This window comes from Marmota marmota, unplaced genomic scaffold (assembly GCF_001458135.2).
Source record: "Marmota marmota marmota unplaced genomic scaffold, marMar, whole genome shotgun sequence".
In the NCBI taxonomy this organism is placed as follows: Eukaryota; Metazoa; Chordata; class Mammalia; order Rodentia; family Sciuridae; genus Marmota; species Marmota marmota.
In genome coordinates this window covers 9,691,576-9,710,205 of record NW_026000229.1, presented here as the reverse complement: position 1 = coordinate 9,710,205, position 18,630 = coordinate 9,691,576, and the positions used below count along the sequence as shown (strand labels likewise).

Below are 18,630 nucleotides of genomic sequence, written 5' to 3'. Positions count from 1 at the left end.
TATAGAACATATCTTATTCTAATTAGGGGGCCAGACTTGTGAATGTACATGTATGGTGGGGTTTGCTGGGATATATTCACATAGGAAAGTGAAAGTCTTTCTACTATTTTTCCTATTCCTAGGAAATGAAGAAGCCCTTCCCTTCATTCCCTTTTGCCTGATCCTCTGGACCACTCCACCCCCACTGCTTATTGGGGGTTTTTGGGGGGATTGGCTATTTCATTTAGAATGATAGTCTCTAGATTCATCCTTTTACCAGCAAATGTCACAAAGTTGTTTGTTTATCTATTCATCTCTTGATGGGCATCTAGGTTGGCTTTATTGCTTAGCTCTAGGTAAATTGTGTAGCTGTAAACATTGATGTGACTGTGTCACTGTAATATGCTTATTTTAAATCCTTTGGATGTGAGGATTGGATATATACTGAGGATATATACTGACATCAAATGGTGGTTCCATTCCTAGTTTTTGGAGGAATCTCCATACTGCTTTCCAGAGTGGTTGCACCAATTTGCAGGCCTACCACCAATATATGAGTGTTCCCTTTCCTTCACATCCTTGCTAACATTTGTTACTTGTATTCTTGATAATTCCCTTCCCAATCGGAGTGAGATGAAATAGTATAGTTTTAGTTTTTATTTCTCTAATTGCTAGTGAGGTGAACATTTATTTATTTATTTTTGACCATTTCTTCTTTTGAGAAGTGTCTGTTCCTTTCCCCATTTATTGATTAGGTATTCTACCAATATTGAATGAGACAGTAACTCCAATCTTTATATTCATTTAAAGAATAGAGAAATGAGGTGTTATCCTAGGAGTTATGTTCATCTGTTTCCCTTTGGTTAATTGACCTTCCTTCCATTGTAGCTCAGAACTAAAAAAGATATAAAAGATGGTAGAAATGCTCTCAAAAATTATGTAGTAAGGTTTTTGTATTGCATCTTAAAGTAATAAAAATTAATAGCTTGTTAGGTACTATTTTGATTTTATTATATACTGGTTTTATTGGGTTGTTTTTTAAATAAATGACTTTTAAATATGTAATGGGAGCATTAAAGACTAATAGGAGGATTGAGCTCTGATGGCCTAATAGAAAAGCCTCCATCATCTGTAAAGTAGGATAACATTATTGCTTTTTTGTTTTTGTTGGGTAAATAAGTACTATAAGAATGATGTTTATGAAATGTAAATTTTTAGGGGCTGGAGTTGTGGCCCAGTGGTAGTGTGCTGGCCTAGAACGTGCAAGGCCCTGGGTTTGATCCTCAGCACCACATAAATGTAAAATAATGATATTGTGTTCATCTAAAACTGAAACATAAATATTAAAAAAAAAAAGAAATGTAAATTTTTAGCCTTAGTGGCTTGTAAGAAAAATTCAAATGACATTTATGCCACAGTGACCCACAATTCAAAAAGAAACATTAGCCAGCAGTGTTCCCTACCAGCTCTAATTCTCCTCTCTGAAATCACACATAAGGGCTATAACCATTTCTACATTTAATTTAGTTCATATTGTGTGATATGTTTCTGTGAAGTAGTCAAATAAAATGAAAAATTAATTTCTGTGTATTCTGAAAAGTTGTCTGATTACATGCCAGTTGGCTTAACTGTATTTATTTCTGTTTTCTTTATGTGGTGCTTTGGTATTTTAACCACATGGTACTCATTAGGTACACTCCTAGCCCCTTTTGTTAATTTTTATTTTGAGACAAGATCTCACTGAATTGTGGATAATGGCCTTAAATTTGGAATCCTCTCTCAGTCTACCAAGTCACTGGGATTACAGGTTTGCACCACCATGACTATTGCTTAACTACATTTCTGTAAACATAATTTATGGAAAGTACCTTAGAGAGAGAAGAGAATTTACAGTACTAAAAACATCATCACACTTTAACAGTTCTTTTCATGTATTAAAAAAATAAAATCAATTAAAAAAAGAAATAATAATCTTGTTTATTAATGGTCTTAATCTAGAGAAATTTAGCTCATGGGATTGCGGGATAACTTGTTCATGTCCTTCTTCCAGGGAAAGGCTGAACTAAAGGAGAAACCAGATTGCCATTCTGTCCTGTGTCCATCCATGTCTGGTTGTGTTTCTCCAGGCCTGTACTGGGGATTGAACCCTGACGTACTTTATCATTGAACCAATCCCCAGCCCAGCCCTTTTATTTTTGAATCAGGGTCTCCCTAAGTTGCCAGGGCCTATCTCAAATTTGAGGTCCTCTTGCCTCAGTCTCTGGAGTCTCTGGCATTCCAGGCATGTGTCACCAAGCCTGGTTGCATTCTGTTTCCTTTAAAATGAATGGATAGGGGCTGGAGTTGTGGCTCAGTGGTAGAGCACTTGCCTGGCATGTGTGAGGCCCTGGTCCGATCCTCAGTACAGCATATGAATAAAAAAATAAAAGATTCATTTACAACTAAATGAATCCTCCTCTCTCAGACTGTTAAGTGCCAATTTGAGCATTTGAACACATTTGAACATTAGAAATATGTCTAAACTTGATTGCTGGGGGGAGCGATAAGTTTAGGAAACAAAAAGCAGCTTTAGGGTTGGCAATGTAGCTTCCCTGATAGAGTGCTTGTTTAGCATGCATGAGACCCCATGTTCCATGCAAAAAAGGAATGGATAGGATTGCAGAAAAGTAGAGAAATAATGGCCTACTGTGTCTTAGTATAAGCCCTGCAGCTTTTTACTATTGACTGTTTATCAAAGTTTGTGAAGCAGAGAGAAGCTTGTGTTAACTCATTAAACAAGGTACCTGAACTGCAGTGCTTCACCATTGAGTCAGTTCCTTTTCATTTTGGCTTCATTTTCACAATAAAAGATGTACATGAAAACCAAATATTGCCCAGGCAAACATCATGTGGTGACTTAAGAATCCAGCCACATTCTTGGGCATTGTAAGCCTAATAAACTCATAATTAGAAGAGAAAAGCTTCTTCTTCCACTTAAGAAAATTAAAGTGAATATGGGCTCTGAGGTGAAAGGTCAAAGGTTGTTGAGAGCCACAGCTGAAGGGGCCCCAGCAAACTTCCAGCTGATTGGCTCACCGTGGCCCCAGCAAACTTCCAGCTGCCAGCTGATAGGCTTCTCTGCGGTGATGCTCATTGGGCTGTTTCCCTGCATTGGAGGACTCTTTTGGCTCTGCCCACACGACCCAGCCAATCCCCCTCAAGAGCAGGAGGAGTGGGGGGTTTGAGAGGCTCCTAGGAAGCCGGTGGTGGCAGTTGGGCTCTGAGGGAATTCCTGAAGAGCTCCTGTGGTGCTGGTGTGTGTGTTCTAAAAATAAAGTTCGTTTCTGCTTGATAAGTGGCTTGTGAATTGTGTCCAGCCAGACTGCTGCAAAAGGTGATCTGATAAAATAACTGAACAAGGTGAAAAGGAATCTGATAGAACTAAGGGTAGCAGGGAAGGAAGAAGAGATAAGCTCAAACTCTAATTCAGAAAATAGTTATAGGTGGACACAATATCTTTATTTTTATGTGGTGCTGAGGATCAAACCCAGTGCCTCACCCATGGTAGGCAAACCACAACCCCAACCCCATGCAGAATCTTAAACTAAAATGTCTTGAAGTAATATCATGAATGGCATTCCAAAAGAGACTGTTAAGTACTAAGGATAAACCTTAGTAGGACTGCTGAATTTTGAGTTTTGTAAAGAAATACATAAGAAAAAAATGGAATTATAAAATGAGAAAAATTATTTTGCCTACCTTAATAACTGGTAACAGGAAAAAATAATGATGGGAAAGAATTTTGGCCAGTTTGAGCATTTGAACACATTTGAACATTAGAAATGTGTCTAAACTTGATTGCTGGGGAGTGATAAGTTTAGGAAACAAAAAGCAGTTTTAGGATTGGCGATGTAGCTTCCTGATAGAGTGCTTGTTTAGCATGCGTGAGACCCCATGTTCCATGCAAACAGGTATATACACACACACACACACAACACACAAACAAAGCAATTTCCATTTCTTTTCCTTCTTCCCCTTCTCCTTGCCCCCACCTCCTCTCTTTCTTTTTGGCGCCTGGAATTGAACCCAGGGTCTTACATATGCTAAGTGTGTGTTTTACTACTGAGCTACAATCCTAATCTCAGCTTTTCTTTTCTTATTTTTTTTTTATTTATATATAACAGCGGAATGCATTCCAATTCTTATTACATGTATAGAGCACAGTTTTTCATATCTCTGGTTGTATACAAAGTATATTCACACCAATTCGAGTCTTTATACCTATACTTTGGATAATAAAGTCCATCACATTCCATTCCATCATTTCTAACCCCATGCCCCCTCCCTTCCCCTTCCACCTCTCTGCCCTATCTAGAGTTTGTCTATTCCTCCCATGCTCCCTCTCTCTACCCCACTATGAATCAGCCTCCTTATATCAAGAGAAAACATTCAGCATTTTTTGAGATTGGCTAACTTCACTTAGCATTATCTTCTGTAACTCCATCCATTTCCTTGCAGATGCCATGATTTTATTCTCTTTTATTGCTGAGTAATATTCCATTGTGTATATATGCCACTTTTTAAAAATTCGTACATCTATTGAAGCACATCTAGGCTAGTTTAGCTACTGTGAATTGTGCTGCTCTAAACATTGATGTGGCTGTGTCCCTGTAGTATGCTGTTTTCAAGTCCTATATGCCCCAACAATGGAGTGTTTATGTTCATCAAACAAATTCTTCTCAAATTTAAGAGTCAAATAGACCACAACACAATAATTTTGGTTGACTTTAACACACCTCTTTCATCACTAGAGAGATCTTCCAAGCAAAAGCTCAACAAAAAATTATAGAACTCAATATTACAATCAATAACTTAGACTTAGCCGACATACATTTCATCCTTCAATGAGAGAATACACTTTCTTAGCAGCACATGGATCCTTCTCTAAAATAGACCATATATTATGCCACAAAGCAACTCTTAGCAAATATAAAAAAAGTATAGAGGTACTACCCTGCATTCTATCAGATCATAATGGAATGAAATTAGAAATTAACCATAAAATAAGAAATGAAAGCTACTCCAACACCTGGAGACTAAATAATATGCTACTGAATGTACAATGGATTGCAGCAGACATCATGGAGGAGATTATTTTCTTTTTATACAAAACCTATGTAATATGAAAATAATTAAAGAAAATTATATGAAATTATAAAAAACTGGGAAAAGCTGTAGGAATTCTAGTTAAAACTATAGGATAAAGAAGAGGATTGTATAACATATGGACAATCCATGTATTATAATTTATAATAGGTTTAAGAGTATTAAGTCTTAAAGTATTAAGTAAAACAATTAGATTTCAGTATCTTCCTACTCACCATTTGTGATTAGGGCTCTTATCGGACCATAAAATAAATACAAATCAAAACAAAAAATTTTTAAATGTTACATTTTTTTGTAAGTGATACTTTAATAAAAGAAAAACATTTTTGGCCTACTTGGCCCAAGGATGTGAGTGTATTTTTAGCTTCTTGCACTGTTGATCTAAACAGTATTTGAAAGTGTTAGACCAGGACACAAGAAAAGACCACTGACTCCAATTAAAATCAAATTAAAGCAAGCTTATGATTTCGACCCGCCGGGCTGCCTTGCCCATCAAAATCGTGGGAGCCAAGGACAGCGGTGAGGCTTCTTTGCGGCCCAGTTTTATAGCCCAAAAAGTTACACAAAGGGGGGTTACAGATAACAACACTCTGAGGAGCATAACACAAGTTTACATTTTTGCTGGCCCCAGCATCAGAATTTATGGAGATCTTAGAGACTCAGAGAGGGTCGTTATCCGGCCAGGGAAGGCCAGAATTTATGAGGCGTCACTAAGGTTTAGGAAAGGGTTGTTATCTGGTCAGGGAAAACCAGACATGGGGGAGTTCAGGGCGCAGGCAGGCATTTCAAGTAGGTTCAGAATTTGCAGTAATTTATAGTAAAGCCAAAATTATCTTTTCATGGTTTTGTGGCGAGATGCCCAATTTTAAGAAAAGATCAGGTTGGGTCTATCAAAAGTTCTTTGGTGGCTTCTAGAATGAATCAAAAAAGCTATAAACTTCAATTATACACTACCTTGAGATAGTAAATAAAATGAATAACAATGAAAATTCTATCAAAGAGTAATAAAAGGAATCCTATCGAATTTTAAGAGTCTGTCAGAAACTACAAGAATAGGCAAATGAATGAAATAGAGTGAAGAGTCCAAGAATAAATTTAACTGAATATGGAAATTTATTATTGCACAGAGAGTATTTATGGTCAGTGAGGAGGTTTAGATTCCTCATTTACTCTTGAAGAAAATGAGGGGCTGAGTATGGGGCTTAGTGATAGTGTGCTTGCCTAGCGCGTGTGAGGCACTGGGTTTGATCCTCAGCACCACATAAAAGATAAACAAGTAAACGTATTGTGTCCATTTATAACAAAAAATATTTTTTTAAAAAAAGAAAGAAAACGAGCACATATAATAAGATGCTTCTATAGCTAGGGCTGTAGCTCAGTGGTAGAGCTCATTCTGCTTACTATGCATGAGGCTCTGGGTTTAATCCTCAGCACCACTCCCCTTCTCCCATTGCCTCTGGATACTAGGGCTATAGCAATAATAAAATAGTTCCCACGGGGTATACAATCTAGGAAAATAAATAAATAGCAATTATAGAGTTATATAGTGGTAAGTGCTGCAAAGCCAGTACAAAGTTCTTAGCAATGGATGTAATACAAAGGAACCTTAACCAGATTGGGGGTTAATGAGCTGTCAGAGAAGACTTGAGAAAGCAAGGTTTAGCTGAAACCAAAAGGTAGAAAAACATGTTCCATATTGATGAACCAATGAACCACCCTTCGGTAAATAGTTAGTTATTTGGGTTAAAATGGGTGGAATCTCACTTTAACTCCTTATTACACAGAAATAAATTCCAAGTGAATCAGCAGTTATAATAGAAACATTTAAAGGAAAATCGAAATCACTGGTGAATTTTGCAAATAATCTTGGGGTATTATAGAGGTCTTTTAAGGCTGATGTGAAATTCAGGGATTGCTTTGATATATTTACATACATAAAAATTGAAAATGGGCTGGGGATGTGGCTCAAGCGGTAGCACACTCGATCCTCAGCACCACATAAAAATAAAATAAAGATGTTGTGTCCATCGAAAACTAAAAAATAAATATTAAAAAATTCTCTCTCAAAAAAAATTGAAAGTAGTAATAAACATCCATTAAATATGATTGAAAGACAGGTTAGAAACTGTGGAAAGAAAGCAATCCTTGAGATTTAGGGTTACTTCTCCTGTTTACATTCTGAACTTAAAATAAAAGGAAGTAATATATGTTGATCTTCAGGGGCTGAGGTTGTAGCTCAGTGGTAGAGCATCTGCCTTGCCTCTGGGAGTCCCTGGGTTCGATCCTTTGCACCACATAAAATAAATAAATAAGTTGTTCAACTAAAAAAGTTGAAGAAAAAAAAAGAAGAATTATTAAAAAAAAAAAAAGGCGTGTTCATCTTCACTAAGAAAGAAGTAATACAAGTTTAGGTATTTTCTCCCTTATCAAATGAGCCAAGAATTTAAGATTGTCTATATGTGGAACATCTAAATGTCCCTCAGAATAAGGTTGATTAATTTAGTACATACCTATAGTTGAATATTATACAAAAATGAAATATAATGTGAATATATGTTTATTGACTAAGATGTCTACTACATGTTTAGTGAAGAAAGCAGGTTACAAATCTCAGAGTATGGGGTTATTTTTATGAACTTATACACACGTCTGTGTGACTGTATTCATAAAATGCTATCTGTAATGTTAACCAAAGTATGAGGGGCCTTTGGTTCTATGTAGTCAAATTTTGGACAGAAGTTTGTTCTTTCTTGTGAGCATGATTTTTTTTTTTTAAATATAAGACAGGGAGTTTAATTGGTTTATAAATTTATATTTAGTGTTAGTCTCTTCTGCTTTCTGAAATTAGGCATCTTGTGTTCTCAGAGACAAAAGTTAGTTTTCTTCTGTAGCTACATTCTGATTATCTGAAATTATGAAGGGACAACCTTATATAAATTTGCAACAACTTTATGAGTTTCCTTTTTATATAAGGTATTGGCATTTTGATTGAAAATTTGTTTTACTAGACTTAGGAGAGTAATATAACTCCTTTCCATACATTAAATGCTTTGACACAATGCCTGTTTCTTCTTTCTTTCTTTTGTGGTAGGGGAATTAACCCAGGGTTGCTTTACCACTGAATTACATCCCCATTCTATTGTATCTTCTATTTTGAGACAGGTTCTCACTTAGTTGCCAAGGTAGGCCTCGAAACTCCCCATCCTCCTGCCTCAGCCTTCTGAGGCGCATATATATATATATATATATATATATATATATATATATATGGGTATGCATGCACAAGAGCACATTGTAATTATCAAAACCTTGGGTAAAACTAAAAAGTGATTGTCTAGATTCTGCATTAATAGTTTGGCTGATTTTATTGATTCACAGTTTGAAAGATTTTTGTCTGTTGTTTAATCTCTTTAGAATATTAATATATTTAGGAACCAGGAACTGTGTCTCATCTAGGTTCATGGAAGATTTTGTGTTAGCTATTTACCACTGTTTTCTGTCAAGAAATTTATAACTTAGTTAAAACTATATAGTACTGGGCATAATACACTCTTGATATCTTAAATATGGAACTTCTTCTGTATATTTAGGTACATATTTTATGAAAAGCTAGTATGTAATCTTTTGTATACAAATGTAAAGATAGGGCTGGAGTTGTAGCTCAGTGGTGGAGCCCTTGCCTCGCAAGTGTGAGGCACTGGGTTCTATCCTAGCACCCCATAAAAACAAAGGTATTGAGTCCATATACAACCAAAAAATTTAAAAAATGTCAAGAATATACCCTTTTGTTTCCTCCTTCCTTCCCTTTCTCGGTAAATTAAAAAAGTAGTTCAAAAGAATATAGAGAGCAAGCCTGTTGTACAGAATGAGACACATGATAATTACATTTTAAAAATGATTTATGGGGTGAGATATGCTTTGTAAGTTGTTTATTAAAGCTAATGTATTTAAAGTGACTTAACCTCAATTATTTATGAAATTAATTCATTTTTGTAACATAGAGCTAAGTTTTAAAAAAATGTCATTAGTCTTCACACGTAACGCTAGAAATAGCACAGCTTTCATCCTTAAAGTTTAATTGTAATACTGTTAACATTCCAATAGCTTTTATTGGAATTTTAATTCCCAGGACTTCAGAAACAAATTTTTTTAAAAATCCAAGGGGCTGGGCGGGGGCAGTATCCAAAGGGGGCAGTAAAACCTCAGATTTGCTCACACACACACACACACACACACAAAGTGTGTGTGTGTGTGTGTGTGTGTGTGTGGTGTGCTGGGGATTGAACTCATGGCCTTGTTCATGCGAGGCAAATACTCTACCAACTGAGCTATATCCCCAGTCCACAGGCACCCTTCTTTGATGTAATTGTAGTTATATTACTTTTATATCCTCTGAGCAAAAAAAGTGATGATTTTGGTTTATTTCATTTTATTGCTTTTCCCAGTAGACAATCAAGGTTTTGGAGAGCTCTGACTTTGCTATTACTGGGCTTTTCATCCTTTCTGTTTAAATAATGCAGGTACTTTGATGGAAACCTGGAGAAGCTCTTTGCTGAGTGTCATGTAATTAATCCAAGTAAAAAGTCTCGAACACGCCAGATGAATACAAGGTCATCAGCACAGGATATGCCTTGTCAGATCTGCTACTTGAACTACCCTAACTCGGTGAGTATCTGGTAGTTTAAGGCTAGCATTCTATATTTCATTATTTAAACAAAGGGAAATCTGGGGGATTTGGAGAAGTAACATATAACCAGTAACCTCAGTATATTAAGGATAATGATAGGAAAAGCGATAATAAGAGCTTGGCTCCATTTACCCTCAACACCTTTGTTTTTAAAAGCACCAACTTGTCTAAGTTGATGCTACATACTTAAATCTTTCTAGAGTTAACTTTATCACCATGGGGAGAATTGTGTGCTATACAATGAGTTAACTTATTTTTTATCCAAATTAAAATAGATTTAAAAATCTTTAGTTGCTTTTGAAATATCCAGAACCCATATAAAATGTCTATAATACTGTTGCTGGGGAACTTTCAGAATTTTTCCTAAGAAAAGATTTTCACTTAAATCCATTCAGGTGGAGAATTAAAAGTATGGCAATGGGGACCGAATAAGAACAGAGAACAAAACTAAACAATAGATGTTTTTCCTAAGAATGTGTCTTAAAATTTTATTGCATTAACATGGTTTACTTGGTGATATGTGTATTCGGAATTGTAGTACATTCTGCTGTCTCATATAACAAATTAAAATTTAAAAATGCAAAAAAATAAACTGTTAAAGAATGCTCATCATTCTTTTATCACATCATCATGAATACTGATGATGTGATAAAAGAAAAAAATGGGTTACTTGGTGTGTTCAGTAAGAAATTTTAGTCTTAAATAATCTTCCTTACGAAGGCATTATTTTATTAGTAACAATTGGAAAGTTTTATTTATAACATAAATAAGTGTTTAGTTACCTGGAATTCAGCTTTTAAGACGTTTCAATATGTCTTAAGGTATTACTTAATGCTATTATAATTGTAACTATCTTGTTGATATTTGTGCTGTTTCTAATAATTATTTTATACCAGGTATTTTGCACTGCCATTTTAACATTGAAGGATTATCAATGTTAATCTTAGAATTGTATATGTATCTCTAAAGAAATCTACTGGAATGGCGCTAATTTGGTCAAATATATAACTGTCTACAAAAGTTTTTAAAAACTTAGAGAAATAGAATGATGAGTGAAGTTATAATAATGTAGAAAGTAAAGGGCTGAAGTTAGTTTCTGAATTCTCAACTTCTGATCATAGTTCTAATGCTTCAAATATTTGGCTTTGGGGTGGATAGCGAGTAGATTATTAATGCTTTGGTTCTCAGTTCTTTTTTTAGTTCTTATCTGTCAGATCAGTTGACTTAGATGTTCTTTGAAATCTCTTCTTGCCTGAGAATTGTTATCATTTCCCTCTACTTAAATTACAGTCCTAACTTGAGTCAAGTGTTGATATTAAAATAATTATTAAATTCATATTTGAACAGTGTTATTATCTTTAAATGTTATCTGTTCCAGTTGGTATTTATATAGTGCCTACAGTTTGTAAGTTTCTGTGAGGTAGGACTAAGATCTGAATAATGTGTCCCAGGTTAGTTTTCCTTAGTCCTTGGACATTTTTCCTTCTGATTTATTATAGCTAGTTTGTCCTTCATTTAAATCTTAATTCTAATTTGACTACCGGCACTAGTTGCTTACAAATATCCACTGCAATTTTCTCAGTGTCCTTGATATTATCCAACAAACAAGAACTGAAAATCATAACTGGAGATTCTTATACACTTCTGCTTTGTACCTATAACTGATGGAAAACTTTACTATTCATTCATCATGCCAGGCGCTATTCTAAAATTTTGAAATATACTGGGGAATAAATATATAATCCCTGTTTTCAAATAATTTATAGGTTACCTGGGCAGATAAGTACTATTACATTCAGAAAGAATGGTAAGTGCTTTAGCAGGACAAACACATGATATGATACTATTGGGAACATGGTAGATGGAAACCAAATTTAGGGTTTGTTTAGGATATTGTTTTTGGTGCTAGGACTTGAACCCCAGGGATTTGCACGTGCTTATTCAGTTTTTGATGAGGTAGTACTTTCCACAGAAATTGACATATAAACTAACCTAAAAAGGCAAGGTAGTTAAGTGAAGCAGGAAAATTAGCAGTGCAGAAACAAAGGAATAGAATTTTTTTTCAATAATGAAGAAATGCTAAAAGCTTCAGACAAAAGAAAAGTGGATTTGAAGTTTATTAGGAGTTTACGGTGACCCCGGAAAGTTATTTTAAGTAGTGTGGGTAGGATGGGAAAACACGGCAGCTGAAGAGTCATTAACTTTAAGGTGCAGAAGATAGTAAAAGCAATAAAGATAGATAGTTTTTCTTTTCTTTTTTTAAAGAGAGAGAGAATTTTTTAATATTTATTTTCTAGTTTTTGGCGGACACAACATCTTTGTTTGTATGTGGTACTGAGGATCGAACCCGGGCTGCACACATGCCAGGCGAGCGCGCTACCGCTTGAGCCACATCCCCAGCCCAAGTTTTTCTTTTTTAAAAAAAAAATTGAGTAAGTGGCAGGAGAAGATAGCAAAAGCAGCACATTCTTTGGGTTGACAATTAAGTTAAAGAGTTACGGAAACTATGCAGTTATGGAAAATATGACCATGACAAAACTAGGACTTCTTTTCTCCTAATGTTTAGGCTAATACAGAAGGATATTTATAACCTCTTCAGTTCTGAAAGTAAATATCACCTGAAATACTTCATGAAGCTTTACCACTTTATTACTTGTATGAGTATTATATAACTCACATGTTTCACTTCTACTGCTCTCTGATTTTCTTTTATTTACATGTATCTTCAATACCTTCCTTTATCCTTATAGAAAGCAGTTTTAGCATTATGCAGTGCCACGTGAGAACAGGTTTTTAAAAATAAATGCTTTTTGTATCTTTGTACTTTGGGATTAATGTCCTAGGTGGTTTCCACTTGGAATTTCCCAAGTCTTTGGAGCACTGTGTAAATCCTCTTCATTTCCCCTTGTAGCAAATTCAGAAGCCTCCTAACCTCAGCAACAGTTGCTTTATAATAATGTTTTGAATCAAAGTAGGTTAAGATGTGATTGTACTAACCCAGCATTCCCGGGCTGAAGTATGTCACTTTAATAAAGTAAATAATGTTTTATTTTCTAAGAATAAAATAGGTCAAATAGCTAAAATCAGATTTGAAGAGTGTGAGGGGCAGTTCACCCCTTTCATTCCTAACCTTCAATCCTCCCCTGTGTAATCTTGGCACTCTTAGGAATACTGCTTGAAAACATCTGATCCAGGTCCAACTTTATCTTCCTTTTAACTCATTGTATTATAATCATGATAGAGCTGATGCTGAGATTATTTGCTCCATTTGTATAAACAAAATGACTTCAGTTTTAGAGATTATATGAACAATTTCTGATAGAAGAAAAATGAGTTACTGTTCTTACTGCTGTTTGTTTAACATTAGTTGTTATATATAAAGTGGTGGAGAAAAGTGAAACCTTTTAATGTGTAATGTTGTTTTAGAGGCTTTAAAAAAAACATAAATTTCTGCTATAGCTTTTTCATAGATTGAGTCAGTAATCTAGTTCCAATTTAAGGGGAATCCCAGGGAGCTAAGAGGAGGTAAGCATGAGGTAGTAAGGGAGCAAACATAAACATGTTTAAGGAGAAGGAAAAGGGAAATAACAACAGAAGATACATAGATGGAGGATAACCCAGGTATTTCTTGCACATTATATTTAGGTTAGGTGTTTCTTTATCTTGAAACATGCATGTGTGTGATTTTTGTAATTTATCTTGTTTAATCTTGTGGTGTATCTAATTAGAAAAGTCACTGAAAAGAAACCTTTAAAGAATATAAGGCTTTCTTTACTGTCTTCTCTCATAGTAGGACCTAAACTAGAACTCACCAAGGTTTGGGATTTCTCCAGCGATCACTGGTTAATTGTGACTATTAATCTCTTAGTTTTAAGAATTTTTATTTGAAAAAAAAATAAAGCACACGGCCATGTGTATGTTTCTGCGTAAAATATTTTGAAGTTGTTGAAATATTTTATATATTTATCCCTTACAGAATGCCCCCTTTTATAGCCATGAAAAATAAAGATTTCTCCCTTAGTGATCTAATAACAATTTTCTACCAAATCTCCTTCACTAATGAAGAGTAATGAGATTATACTCTTTTAACTTGACATGTATTTTACATGCCATTCTGTCTGTAAAACCAGTCTCTTAGGAGTCTGGTGTATTTCCTTCCATGACTACTTCTATGAGTTTAAAAAATGTAATTGATATACTATATATAGAATGTTCTTTTCTTCGTTGCCCAACCCCCCTTACTGCTGGTCCTAGAATTGAGTCTGGGGCACTCTACCACTGAGTTGTATCTCCAGCCCTTCTTATTTTTATTTTTTTACCTTCGTTTTATTTACTTATTTTTTTGTGGTGCTGAGGATCAAACCCAGTGCCTCACATGTACTAGGCAACTGCTTTACCACTGAGCTACACTGAGCTTTTTTTATTTTGAGTCAAAGAGTCTTGCCAAGTTGCTGCAGCTGGCCTTGAGCTTATGGTCCTCCTGCCTCTCTGCCTCCTGGGTAGCTGGAATTGTAGGCATGCACCACTGCGCCCAACTACATATGTAGAATTTTCTATCCTGTTTGCATCTAATATCATGAACTATATCAAGTATTATATTTCAAATAATATTTAAATAATGTTGGAATAAAAAATACTTTCTGTAAGAGAGAGAGAGAGAAAGAGAGAAAGAAATAGGCTCAGAATAAATTTGACAAGAAATGTGAAACATCTGATGAAGAAATTTTTTAGTACCAAGAGACAAAAAGTTGACTTGAGTGTTTGTTTGAAAAATATTGAAAAAGAATAGGTTGGTAGGGGAAAGCAGGAAGAGGACTAATCCTACCAGATGCAAAGAACTGACAAAGCAGTGGAACAAAATAAAGTCAAATATGCATGAAAATATAGTGTATTATGGAGAAGGTATGGCAATAGTAGATTATTCAGTAAATGGTTTTAGAACAACTTGGTAGCCATCTGGGAGAGAAACTTAAATTCCTTCCTAGCCTTTTTTGTCGGAGTTAATTTAGGAACCATAAATTTAAACATTGATGCATTTCATTTATATATAAGTAAAGTGCTTCTGCATGGCAACACAATATGAAGAAGCAGAACTGAAACTGAGAGAAAATGTTTTCCATATTTATTAGTGTCCAGTTTCCTATGTAAGTACAAAGTCCCCCTAAATTGATCAGGAAAACTTCCAGTGTAAAATAAGCAAAATATGTGAAGAGAGTACCCAGAAAAAGAAATACCAGCTTTAAATCTTTTCTTTTTCAAATGTTAAATTGAAAATCAAAATTAATGAAATTAGTTCATTTTTTATATGTTAGTTTGGTAAAGATCAAGAAATTGGATGATATACTATGTTGGTATAAGTGTGAGAAACTGCATAGTATAAATTACTACAGCCTTGTTTCAGGAAAGCCTTGGAATATCTTATCAAATTGTGAATGTATACCTGTTATAGTGTCACTTTTACACATTTGTCTGTAGTCACATGATCACAAAGATGTATATACAGTATACATTAATTAACTGTTCATTAATCATGGACTGTTTGAATAAATTGGGGCACTTTCTTCAGACTTTAAAAAGAGGTAAAGCATCTGGGCATGGTAGCCCACGCCCGTAATTCAGTGGCTCAGGAGGCTGAGGCAGAAAGATCACGAGTTCAAAGCCAGCCTCAGCAACAGTGAGGTGCTAAGCAACTCACTGAGACCATGTCTCTAAATAAAATACAAAAAGGGATGAGGTTGTGGTTCAGTTGTTGAGTGCCCTGAGCTCAATCCCCAGTACCTCCTCCCACACACAAAAAAAGAGGTAAACCAATGTGAAACCACATAAGAAATCTGTTAAATTAATAAAAAATAAACGTCATAGAAGAGATTATTACCTTCTTCCACTGTGTGTATTTGAACATTAGAAATCTCTGGAAGAATATGTAAGAAATGGAACTAATTGATTCTAGGTATAGGATACAGGACAGAGATGGGGATGAAGGAGAATCATTTTTCATCACAAACTTACACTATAAAACAATATTACTACTACTACTATTATTATTAACAATAATATTATTATTATTAACAATATGTTATTATTATTATTATTCATATTCATATTTTTGTCTTGCTATGTTGCACAGGCTGAATTGTACTATCCAAGGGTGCCATACTTCTTCTCATACTTATTGCCAAGATCTAATAGGGCAGTAGAACCCTTAACACTTGCATTTACATGATTCCTCCTGCCTTAGGTCACAAGTAGCTGGGGCTACAGGTGTAATCCACCATGCCTCACTCATTAAAAAATTTTTTGGCCATGAACCTATATTATTAATTAAAACAAATTTAGTAGTAAATATTTTTAAAAAATATAATTCTTTATATTTAAAATAGTTTAATAACCCACTACAGATCACAATATACTTCATTGAACTGTCTAAAGTTATTAACATTTCAAATCATGTCAATAATTTTAGAACAAAATGTTATTCGTAGTAATTTGGAATAGATCTTTTGATTTACCATGAGATTTTTTATTTTCTACATCCCATGCAGTTCCATGGAGTTCTGTCCATTGACACTTTTAAAATAACACGTTTATTGAGCTGTATAATTCAGTACTATCCAGTTCACCCATTTAAAGTGGTTTTTATTGTACTGAGAGTTGTGCAACCATTGCGGTTAATTTTAGATCATTTTTAACCCCAACGAAATTCTATACCCTTTTATATTCATTCCCTGATTCAGGTAACTGCTCACCTGCTTCCTTTAAGGATTTGTTTATTCTGGATCTTTTACATAAATGAAATCAAACAATATATGGTCTTTCATTTAGCATATGTTTTCAAGGTTCATCCCTGTCTTAGCATGTATCAGTACTTCATTCCTTGTTGTGGCAAAATAATATTCCATTATATGGATTGTCTACATTTTGTTTATCATCCATCACTTGATGGATTTCTGGGTTATTTATACTTTTTGGCTATTTTGAATGATGTTGCCATGAATTCTTGTGTACAAGTTAATGTATGGATGTGTGTTTTCGTTTCTTTGGGCTTTATATACCCAGGAATAGAATTGCTGGGTCATATGATAACTCTTTGTGTAATATTTTGAGGTACTGCATGATTATTCCCTAAAATTGCTGCTCCATTTTACATTCCTACTAACAGGGCATGAGGGTTCCAGTTTTTCCATATACTTACCTAAAACTCTTGTTATTATCTTTCTTTTTTTATTATGGCTGTCCTAGTGAGTGTAAGGTGGTGTCTCATGATTTGGCTTATATTTCCATAATGCTTATTAATATATGGTATAATCTTACATTTAATACAAACATTGTTGCCTGCTTTTCTTAAAATTTCGTAAATATATACCATACATGTGTTTCTTAGGTGTTTTATGTTCTGTGTATTTGCATATCTAGATTTCATCACCTAGAATTTCATTTTAGGAGACTGTCTATTCTTGTTATATTGGAGATTTTAGTCACTGGGAGAAATGTGACCTAAAAGAGCACTGAGTCACTAGGTGTAGAAAATTTTCTGAAAATGTCTTTGTTTAATAGTTCATGTTTTATTTTTGTTGCAGTATTTCACTGGCCTTGAATGTGGACATAAGTTTTGTATGCAGTGCTGGAGTGAATATTTAACTACCAAAATAATGGAGGAAGGCATGGGACAGGTAAAGATCCCAAAATGATTTTTAGTTTTTATTGAATTTCCTGTAGTGTTTAGTTTAGACCCTTGTATAAATATCAACTAGTGAAACTTTTTGGATTATGAATTGCATGAGCAAAATTTTTCTATATTAAAACAACTTAAAATAGGTTCTTTTTCATTTTACAATGGGACATTTTAGTTAAAGACCCAAATTAGGCAAAGTTTTTCCAGCAGGCATCAACGTTGGTAATATATCAAACTGAACTTTTAAACAGTTTTGTCATATTTTACTTTAACCTTTTAATATTTTGTTGCAGAACCACTTGAGTCAGCAATTTCGTTACTTCATAGTGATGAACACATACACACACTTATTTCATTTAAATAGAAAGGGAAGAATTGAAATCCTGTAAACATTGAAGTGTCCCCAGACTTAGCAAAGTGCCTGGCAGTGGTAAGCATTCAATAAATATTTGTTGAATGAAGACATAGTTTAAATTTCAATCTTTTTCAGACTATTTCGTGTCCTGCTCATGGTTGTGATATCTTAGTGGATGACAACACAGTTATGTAAGTATTTTGGGTAGATTTTGCATGTTGAATATTGGTTAGTTGGTTAAACCAGATTCACTTCCAGCACCTCAAAGAAGGTGAACTTTAAAGGTCCAAAGAGAAATTCTATTCTATATATTCCTTTGTATTATTAAAACACTTTTTCAGCTTGGTTAAACATCCAATCACTTTTGGTAAATATTGGAATTAAAGATTAGGATATGTCAATTTGTCAGTTGGGGTCCTCTGTGAAAGAGATGCTAAGATAGAAGTAAAAATGAAAGAGTTAGGGGCTGGGGATGTAGCTCAGTGGTAGAGCTCTTGCCTAACATGTGTGAGGCCCTGCGTTTGTCCCCAGCACCACACACATTATCCCTATACACCCCCACCTCACCCCCCCCCCCAAAAAAAAAGAAAGAAAAAGCCTCATTGGAATAACATCTGTGCTGTAATAGGGGGTAAAAGAGGAACAGATAGCTCTCCAGGCACATATGATGTCTGAGGAAGAGAGGAAGAAAGATATTTGCAATAGGAAGAGATTCTGAATACAGTGTGGCTGTGAGAGTCTGTGGCAACCCAGCGGGGGGTGGGGGTGGGGAGTGGGTGCTGTCTCTTATAC

General features: G+C 34.8%; 1 protein-coding gene across 1 annotated transcript in view; it reads left to right on the top strand.

Annotated features, from left to right (window-relative positions):
- Arih1 (ariadne RBR E3 ubiquitin protein ligase 1) overlaps positions 1–18,630 on the top strand; it is a 105,717-nt gene that overhangs the window by 54,785 nt on the left and 32,302 nt on the right. Inside the window, exons 4-6 of the mRNA XM_015480456.2 lie at positions 9,645–9,789; positions 17,389–17,481; positions 17,974–18,029. Coding sequence (XP_015335942.2) covers positions 9,645–9,789; positions 17,389–17,481; positions 17,974–18,029 — 294 coding nt within the window. The remainder of the gene's footprint in view (positions 1–9,644; positions 9,790–17,388; positions 17,482–17,973; positions 18,030–18,630) is intronic.